General features: G+C 38.8%; 1 protein-coding gene across 1 annotated transcript in view; it reads left to right on the plus strand.

Annotated features, from left to right (window-relative positions):
- Positions 1-8,008, plus strand: part of DAP (death associated protein) — a 53,165-nt gene extending 45,157 nt beyond the window's left edge. Inside the window, exons 3-4 of the mRNA XM_053992075.1 lie at positions 3,475-3,517; positions 5,226-8,008. Coding sequence (XP_053848050.1) covers positions 3,475-3,517; positions 5,226-5,345 — 163 coding nt within the window. The 3' untranslated portion in view covers positions 5,346-8,008. The remainder of the gene's footprint in view (positions 1-3,474; positions 3,518-5,225) is intronic.
- The last annotated feature ends 2,681 nt before the right edge of the window (positions 8,009-10,689 follow it).

Consider the following 10,689-nt stretch of genomic DNA (forward strand, 5'->3'; position numbering starts at 1 on the left):
CACTGCAGTCCCAGTAGATGTCTCAGAGTGCAATTACAGAGTTATGGTCCTGGCAGCTAATCTGGGTCCACAAAAGCCCATGGTTTGGGAGTCTGGCAGTAAAGATTGAATTTATTATGATAAAGTTCATCTGTGGAAAGATTTCTCTCGTTAGGAATGAAATTAAAGCAGGAATCAGTGACTGATTATCCAGGCCTTTCTCTGATCTGTTGAATTCTTCATTAGTGTAAATGTGTGATTATATATGCTGTGGCCTGGTTCTGGTTCTGTAGATCATCAAAGACAATGAATAATACTAATTTTTTGAAATATTTTTTTCTGAAACAATGTAACCTGGTAAAAATACAAGGAAAGCCAGTGGCTTGACATAGGACATAAATAGCGACGCACTCAATCATGCTAATTTCTGGCCAGCTTTCGGTCTTTTTCCCTGCTACAGGATAATTAATACATTGAAATGAGCTTCCTATTAAGCTGGTGTGTCTTCTGTAGGAGCAAAGCATTTTTCCTGTGTAATGAGTTAAATAGAGAGGTGAAGCCTCATTACCGTGTGCACATACAGCTGATCATGGAAACTTGGGGCAGCCAGAAACAAATGCCAGGGTTTCTGCAAGATCTTTGTGGATGGAGGGTAGAGGCACTTGAGCTGGAAGCTGGGTCAGCATTCCCATTAGTTCTTCTGTTTAAAAGCTGGAAATCTAGTATGGAGTAGGGAGAGTCCACTCAAAAATCCATGAAGATGACGAACAAGGGGGAAAGTCAAGGAGAAAACTATTCCAGCTGCATCTGGGAGTAGATACCTTTTGCAACTCTGATTTCCTGTCATGTTGTTCTCTGTGTGTAAGCACTATCCTGGAATATCCATGAACCCTAAGTGAGGTGTTTTGGTGCTTATCACACGCCTGTGGGAGAGCCCTAATCAGTGTCCTGTTTCCAAGGCAGTGTAACTAAAGACAGTCACAGTGCCCACTGCATACAAATAAGGCTGAATATGTTATGTCATTATAGTGTTCAAGATAAAGGCTTTGTGTCTGAAAAATATAGTTTTAACTAGGAAAATGGTACTGCTGACTTTTGTCTTCTTTATAAAGATGTGCTAGCTGCTTCTGAAGTATTACCTGAAGCATAAACCTCAGACTAGATTTTAGCTTACCTGAAAATGACAATGATCTTTGCAGAATCTTCAGCCTAATTCCTGAGACAAAAGAACATACAATTAAATTAAATAAGTTCAGAAATCTGCCAAATATTCTAACTCTATCCAGCTCTATCATGTACTTGGAAGATTTAACACTTGCAAGTTTGGGTTCTGTGAATATTAATAGCATGACATTTCAACATGAGACCAGGGTTTCTAAGCAGATTTTTGCAATTTGCAGTGGTAAAAGATGTGTTCAAAATGACCATTATGCAAGAGATTCCTTATGGTTTTCATTTTTGGCCAAAGCCATGGAGCATTGCACTTGTTTTTAAAGCAAGAATTATGAACCACACAGCAAGTAATACAGTGTGGTAGCTGGTGAACAGCTCGTGGCACATTCAGCAAATACAGGCTGTGTTGGGGAAATGTTAATTGGAATTTCTTGCATCATCAAAGCATAATGAACATTGAAAGGTCACGTTAAGAATATTTTTTAAACATCCATCTGATTTGACTTTTTCACTGTCCAGTATTTTTAATAATACAATGTCAAGCAAAAAACAGTTTCTCTTGAGTGTGACTAAAGCCAGATTCCATGTAGAGTTGAAGAATAAATTGCCATACTTTTTTTTTTAATTTACTGTTCATTTCCTTTATAATGTCATGGTATAAGTGTGTGAACTGTACCTTGAGCCACTGCAGTACATCTGTATTTTCTCAGTCAGAGTTATTTCTTTGAGTTTGTTACTCAGCATCCAGTAGGTCTCATGCAGACTGTAACATACTAATTGGCTCAGTATAATTAGAATGAAATGGAAGTGTTTTGCTATTGATCTTTGCTTGTTATTAGTTTGTACTGACAGAAAATTGGATTGAAAAAGTCTAATACAGCTATTAAAATGTTATTTCTCATGGCAGGAAATATCACTGTTATTCTTCCATGGAAGTATTTTAGAGCAGAACTCTCTTCCTTTCTCCTTTTTTTCTAACCTTGTCTTTCTGGCTTTTTAAAATTTTCTAGGAGGGATGCTGAGCCTTGTTAAATAACCAGGCTGTTCATAGACTGAGTAGCAATGCCATGACTTAAACAGTGCCCAGGCAACATTTATGAGTTCAGTATAACAAGTCTAATATTGTGCTACTTGTTATCTTAACTTCACACATCATGTTAATAAATTTTTACAAGCTGTGTAGTTGTAAAGTGCATCATAGTAATCACTATCATTCCTCTAATAAGTCATTTGATTTGTGTGTGCTTTGTGTTGTTCCAGCCTCGTGAGCTGTAACATCTCAGGATAGAGCCCCTCTTGTGGTCGAGGTTAATGGACCTGCTCTGAGTCCTCAGTTGCAGATGTTCTCAGGGGGAGGAACACCTTCAGCTCCCCACTTTGCTCCCCTCTGTAGTGTCTCAGGTTTTCTTACAGGAGAATTACCCCTATTGTGGAGATTTGCTGGAGCTCCAGGTCCCAACCTTTCTGCAGACTCCATGCAGATGTGTGGTTTCACTTGCCTTGAGGCACTAAGGTTGCTGAGTGTCTGTAATTCAGACGCTGGCAGTGCCAGCAGGGCGAGCAGTTGGACGTGGCTGTGCTGTGGCCTTCAGGTAGAGGTGGTCAGTTCAGGAGATCAGTGACCCAGGGAAACCAATGGCTCGTGCTGACCAAGCTACAGAGAACTGGCTGTGGAGAGTCTATTCCTGTTGGTGTGGATGGAGGGTCTGCATATGAGAAACCAGGAAAGGCTTTGCATTATGTTTTTTAATATTCGTTTGATTACAGACACATTTCTTTTTCTTGTAATAGAGTATACTACCTGCTTGAAAATCTGTGATTTAAAGTACAGCGTGTTGTTCTTTCTGAGACTCAGAATCCTCATTCATTTGATTGACAGATGTAAACTTGAAATTTATTTTATTCTCTAACACAGCAGTGACTTTAGTCCAGCTACAGTTTTCATTGTGGAATACAAATACACTAAGCCTAAAGTACTGCTGGCAGTTTATGTATAAAATTTGAGGATTAAGAAGCCAATGCAAACAAAGACTCAGCTTTAAGAAGCAGTATTGTTGGACTAGTCTCTTACTGTTGTCACAATCAGTGTGAAGCAATAGCAGCCAAAACCTAAAGGTCTGGTTTTGGCTGCAGTAAGTACTACTAAGGCAATAGTCATTTGAAGAGGAAATTTGTCTTGTCTATTTGAAACATTAATCAGTTTCCAAAAATGCCACCTTTTTTTTTTTTTTTTTTTTTTTTTTTTTGCATTGTATGTGTGATTTCCTTTTCATTTTTACCTTCTAAATAACTGATACAAATAATCTCTCTTATTTTTTTCAGCCCACCTAAGCCAGCGGTGTTCATCTCCGGTGTCATTGCTAGGGTAAGATTATCAGTAAATTTCTCTCAGTCATAGCGAAATTACTGTAAGCTTTTCAGCATTACCTCCAATCAGAGCAAAATTAATCTTTTTCATACCCCTTCCTCTTTTGTGAGAGGAGGCTTTGTGTTTTCTATATTCATGTAAGGCCCTTTGAGCATTCTTTCTGGGTTTGTGTGAAATTGAAATTATTCATTGAAATAATTTCCACCGTTTTTCTTTGAATTTTAGCACTTTAAGTTTATTGGATCATCTTTTTATATCTAAGCTAGATATTACTGTATTCATTTCCTTTGGAAGTGGCTGCATATTAAACTGCTGCTGTAGCTTGATCTGTGATGAGGAGCAACCCTGTAAGGTTACATGCTTGAAGATAGTGTGTTTTGGCTGCCCTATGTGCCTTGGGGTACTTGGGATTCACGGTGTTATTTCCTGGACTTTAAGAGCAGGGAGGACCTGTAAATCCTTAGTATTAACTAGCCATTAATCATGTGATCAGTAATTTGTGCACTGTGGCAGGGTTTTGTCATGGCTTTATGTGGTGGTTACCTTACATCACTGGGGGTTGTAGTGTGGTTTACTGGAAGATGCTGTGCTTGTGTCAGATCCCATAGGTGGAAAGAATGAGCTGATGCCATTTTCCTTAGCCCATAAGGAATGGGCAATTGGCAGCATCAGGGGAGAGAAGGCAGAAAATGTCGAGTGTGAGGAGGACAGATTTTTGAACACTGGAAGCAAGTTGGAGTAGAGAAAAGAATATAAAATGTAACAAGTTAACATCCTGATTAAAACAAAACCAAAATGAAACAGTGTAACGTTGTTGCCCTGTGAGCCAGTGGAATGCCCAGAGTTTCTGGCACATGGTATGTTTGTCCCACTTTCTGAAGGGGGAAGTTGTGGTGCTGTTGTCCCCCTGTCACTGAGCACTGATAGTATTTTGTTTTCTGTTGCTTTTTGAAAGCCTCATGGGACTGACCCTAGAAATGGCAATGGTAAATAGGTGATATATGGGTTACACCTGGACTGAGACTGCCCAGCAGCAGCACCTGAGAGCTGACACTAGTAGACCTAGTTAAAAGAGCATGTTAAACTTAAAAGCCAACCATCCCTTAGATTTGAATCATAAGTAGTTTTAGATCCTGCTTTCTTCCTAAAGAACTGGCATTGTTCAGCCTGGAAAAGAGAAGGCTTTGGGGTGACTTAACTGCATCCCTCAGGATGGAGTCAGGAGCAACCTGGTCTAGTGGAGGGTGTCCCTGCCTATGGCATCGATGTTGGAACTGGATGATCTTTAATGTTCCATCCAACCTAGGATATTTTACAATTCTGATTCCTACAGTAGTCTTTTTGTGCAGGTATTTTTCATGCTGCCTTAACTTACTTTTAAAATAGTCTATTCTTTCTAGTGGCTTTTTGGAAACCAAACACATCTGAGGATAGAAATATTTTTATTTTTTTCCCCCTTAGGGTCACACTAAGATATCTTATTACTGGATAGTGTGTGTAACTTGAAGAAGTAAAGCTTGCATAAGAAAAATTTTGAAGTTGGCTAAAAAGAAGAAAAAAATATAATATGTGCAGGGGGACTCCAAAGTAACATGCAACACTCTTTTCTATCTGAATTTCACATTTTTTAGAATTTACATCAATTTGAACTGGAAAGTACACTTTTAAGATTCCTTAAACTTTTCCTGCTGTGTTCTTCAAACAGGGTGATAAAGACTTCCCTCCAGCTGCAGCTCAGGTGGCTCATCAGAAACCACATCCTTCTGTGGAAAAGCTTCCTCACCCACAGCACGTCAAACAGCACATCCACCAGCCTCGCAAATGAGCTCCCTGTCAGGATCACTGCCAACCTGCTCTCAGTGAATGTTTTCAAGAGAAGACAAAAACCCTTTAGTATTCACACTGTCAAATCTGTAAAATTGACGTCTAAAATAATACGCTGTTTCTTTTACTTTAATTCTCAAGGGTTAATAAGAATGAAGACATTGTTCAGTTGTTATCCCAGATGGAAAATTCTGTATTGAGTATTTGCTGATCAGGGGTGCTTTTTTATAAGATTTTCTTATTGCCAAGCTAAAAACTTCACTATGAATAATATGATTAATGGGCTTAAAATTTGTACTTTTAGTTGTGGACTCACAGTAGCAGATAGTTAATGTAGTTTTTATGCTAAGCCAGAAAGGAAGAACAGCCCTTTTATACTGGTACCTTTATTGTCTGGAGGGAGTTTGTTGGTTGTGTTGAGACATAAGTCAGTGGATGGCTTGATTATGTAGAACCCTTGCAGCCTTCAGTATCCTACACTGCTACACCCCAGTGCCCTCTGGATTCAACCAGGGAGATGATGATAGGGCCACCATACATTCTCAAGTGGGCAGAGATCCAGCTAAATCTTCTTTACACTCCTTTTCACTCGCACAATCTTGCTGAGATTTTTCCCTGTAGTTGTCTATGGGAATGGAGAGGAGAGAGAAATCAGAATTACAAGAATGCTGCTGTAGACAACTAATTTGTAATCTCATGGGTCTCACTGGGGGCTGTATTTTTGAGGTGATGATTTCACATTCTAATAACAAGCTGAAGGAGTTCATGACCCTCTGTATTGAACTTAAAATAAGTTGATCAAAAATCCTTTTTAATTTAGGATGGAGATCAGCTTCTGAAACTAAGAGGTAACATTAGTAAATATGTTTATGATCCAATCTCTTTTATACATAATTTTTTTTCCTAGACTTCTTATTCTGAAATACAGTAGTGATATGAGGGAGTAAAAAGAAAGTTTTTCCAAATAGAGCAATCATTTTATTTTTACCAGATAATTAAATAATTTAGTTTGTCAGTTCAAAATCACTTAGCTCTATCATTTTCCTTCTGAAACTCTCCTCTTTAAAAACCCGGAAAAAATTTTATACATTCTATCTATTTTAAAGTGTCCTTCTGTTTTTAACTGACTATAAATACAATACAGCCTTTGGTAGCCTCCAGGTTTATAAAGTTTCTAATGAGGTCAAAAAGTGGGAGCTAATGTTGCAGCCGTTCACCTGGCAAATCAGTGACATTTTAGGGTCACTTAGGGCTTTACCAGTTCATTTATGGTTTAAAAAAGCAGGAAAGTTTAAAAATTATTATTTTTTAAAGATTCTGTAGATTTAATAATTATTTCCTGAGTAGCTGATTTAAAAGAACAGCAACAAAATAATGGGAAATATAGCCCTTTTCACATGTGGAGCAACTCACTTCGTGTGGGTGCGAGGCACCTGACATTTCCATCTCTTCGTAGGCTTGAAATGGAAATGATGTTTTACAAATTGTATGCATGGACGTATTTATTCTAAACCCAAGGAAGGATGTACAATTTCCATATGCAGTCCTTATTTTCAATTTGATTACAAACCATATTTGCCTTAAGGAACGAGTGTTGTTTGTAAGAATTATTCTGTATTAGAATATGCGTAACTTTCCAAATCTGCTTTCTGTTTCTGATGTTGGTGCAGCAGAGGCCTTGTTTGTAGCAGCTTATGAGCGTACAAGTGATTCACACCCGAGCAACTCATTCATAAGGGTAGCATTGTGAGCCTCTTGGAATCTCTGCAGGAGATGATTTGCTGGCAGGAATGTTTGCAGGCGCGGGACAGGAGGCGGCTGGTGGTGCAGCTGTATCTGTCATTGTGCTGTGTCAGCAATGGAGCAGATCATCCCAGTCACTTCTGGTACCTGCTGGCCTGAGGGGGAGCTGGGTGGGATTCAGCTCTGCCTCGTGCTGTGCCTGAAGGAGTATCTAGAGCCTGGTGTTGTCAGTGGTGGTGCAGTCAGGAGAGTCAGCAGAACTTAGGTATGGCGTCATTGACCAAAGGGAAAAGTCTTTCAGGATGAGCTGGATCACTCTTGGCTCCACTGGCTGCAGTGGAAAATTAAACCTCAGCGTGGAGGCACATGGTGAGGTGGGGCTGGGTACCTCTGCTCCATGTCTTGTAATAGGTAGAAACGGTTTTGAAAGCCGCACTGCATCTCCATTCTGACAGTAAAAGTTAGGAGCATGGATGCTTTCAAATTACAAACTACTGCTCCTGGTTGTTAATGCAATATATACAGCATATATAGACAATACTTGATTTTTGTCTTTGATTACTTAGATAGATATGTACATTTATACAATGAAATATGGCTCTTAAGATAGCTTTAGTGGCTTTTAGAGGGCAGAAATTCGTATATTATTAGAAAACGTCTCTGTATGAAAGCTATATATTGTTGGGAGGTATCCATGTTTATACATAGATGTCCTTACCCAAAGCATTACCTTTTCCAAAATAATCATAACTGGTGAACTGGATTTCTTACTGATGGTTATTGATACTTTTAAAATATGATTCAGTAGCATATAAGCATCAGAGATGTTCAGATGTTACCTTGAAATAACTGCAAAAGAAATTTGCTGTAATTGTCAATGTGGCAATAATGCAATAATGCAACAATAAAGCATGAAGTTTATATTGGGCTCTTTTTTCTCTGTAAGTGCAATGTAAATCAGCAGGGTGCAGCTTTGTGGCATTTATGGGATTTTATTACAGATTGCTGCATGACTAATCAACATTTTATAGATAGTGAAATTTATTATGAAGTTTTATGACACAGTGGATGAGCTATTTTGAGTAGTCCAGTCTCATGTAAAATAAAAAGTAGATGCTACCAGCTAGAATGGGAGTTGCTGTTTTCCACTATGAAATTGAAGATGCTTGCTCAGCCCCTGTGAAGCTAGAGAATCTAAGCCTGGTAATAAACCAGGATGGTAAAGAAAACGAAATGTAACATTTTCCATTGCTTCGCAAGTTCTAGTCTTTTAGAAAAAGCAAGTATTGTAATCAGAAGAGATGGCAAGCTTTTCCTAAAGCTGCAGTTTACACAATGCATGCCTTAACATAAGTGATTTGCTGAAGAATATGGAGAAATTGCCACAGTGTTTCTGGGCCCTTTCTGATATTTTGGGCATCCCATGTTCAGTGCATGTCTAGTGTGTATATAATGCAGCAAATGTGTATGGTACAGTGCAGATGTGATAGCTGCTGCCCTGGGACTATTGCAGCGTGATGTCCTTAGACTCCACGCTCACATGACCACAGAATGGTTTAGGTTGGAAAAGACCCTTCAAGTCATTGAGTCCAAGCATTAGCCCAGCACTGCCAAGTCCACCACTAAACCATGTCACCAAGAGCCACATCCGTACATATTTTAAATACCTCCAGATGTGGTGACTTAACCACCTCCCTGGGCAGCCTGTTCTAAAGCTTGACAACCATTTTGGTAAAGAAAGTTTGCCTCATACCCAATATAAACCTCCCTTGGTACAACTTGAAGCCATTTTCTCTTACATTATCACTTGTTACCTTGGAGAAGAGACCAACCCCACCTTGCTACAACCTCCTTACAGGCAGTTTTAATGAGCAATAGGGTCTCTTCTCAGCCTCCTTTTCATGCTACGTTATTCAAAAGATATCTTCTTTCATTAAAATTTTGGAAAATACATGTGCATGATGTCAGGCATGCTGTTGATTGCATTGTCCATTGTTACTCCAAATTTCAGGGCCTTGTTATCAGCAGTATTGCAAATGTTATTAGTAATTAGAAATTATTTACTTCTCTATCAACTGTATGATCTAACCTTTTGTCACTGAATGTCTTGAAACAGAAGTCTTGTACTTTTTTCCACAGTACTGTGATCATTGTATGCTCCTGGCTGTTTACTCAAAGCAGTTTTCCATACAAAGGTGAAGGGAATGAACATACTTACATTTTTATCCCTTTGGAATAACTTTATTCTGAATACTCACCATCTTCATGGGGGAGGAAGGTGTGGGCTTTGTAAGGCACTTCATGTGTCCACTTCAGATTTGGGTATATTAAATTTAGAATTATATTTACGTCTAGGCTAATGCCTTAAGATGCTGGATTAATACAAATAATTGCATTTTAGAAAATGTGGGGATATTAGTATGGGTACAATTTCCTTTCCAGCAGGGGGATATGTTGCTGGTCAGAGGCTGCAATGATGTAAAGAATTAAGACAAATCTCTGTTTTAATTTAAATTCTTTGCACACAAACCTCTCACAAGATAAAGACATTTAAATATAGCTGGTTACAGCTAACATTACCTGCTATTTAAGGAGGCAGATTATAGTGACTGGCTGGCTCAAGAAGAAACTGAGTCAAGTCTGCAGCAGTAAATCATGGGATTTCTTCAGCAGATGGGTAAAATGAATCAGCATTGTATCTGTAACCTTTGGTAAGTGCTGTGTATGATTATCTTATATAAAATTAGTAAAGGTAGTTTCTTAAGAAGCTGGAGATTTGTATTTTGCTTGTCCCTGTGTTTTTGGGTCTCCTTCAAGAATGTGCCTTTATTGATTTTCTTCATCCCCCATCAGAGAAAAGACTGCAGCTGGTGTATACTATTTCTTGAATCATAAAATGGAAGCACTAGCATTCAGGTATGAGGCCTGAGAGGAGAGGTGGAGTGTATTGTATTTGACAAAGCACTCTGTGAACAAAGAAGTAATTTCTGTTGCAATGACTGTTTTCCTTCCCTTCAGAATGCTCATCAGAGGTGAGAAAAAGAATATGATAGCCCTTTTTGGGAATGTAATTTACTACTATTTGGAGCTCACAGGCATGCATGGTTGCTGATGATGTTTTGCAAAACAGAAAATGCTGTCAATGACAAAACTGAATTTAAGGATACTAAAGCCATGGCAAGCGTAGATCTTGCAAGTGACCTTGAAAGAAACCCTGTAACATAATCTCTGCTGTCCAGCTTACATTGGAGGTGTTTTTAGAAAACGTGACTGTCTGGCATTCTATAGGTCACTCAGAGCTTTAGAAAAAGAAAAGGATTAGTAATCCACAGTGATTTTAAGGATTATGAAATTGGTTAGCTGCTGATGACACTGCAGCTCGCATCAGCGTCAGTAAGGTAACATGTCGTGTTACCTTCAGTGTAGTCTCACATTGTCCTGACTAAAGCTGGTTCAGCATAATGGTTTTTATCCTTTCTGGCAGAGAAGCAAGTGGCAGGTTATGCAGGTGTGTACAATGGGTTCTTACGAGCCATGTGTGGTAGCTGCTCAGGTGTCAGTGGGTATCTGATACCATGTTAGATAGTGACATCACTTTGTTA

The sequence above is a fragment of the Vidua macroura genome, chromosome 1 (assembly GCF_024509145.1).
Source record: "Vidua macroura isolate BioBank_ID:100142 chromosome 1, ASM2450914v1, whole genome shotgun sequence".
NCBI classification, from domain to species: Eukaryota; Metazoa; Chordata; class Aves; order Passeriformes; family Viduidae; genus Vidua; species Vidua macroura.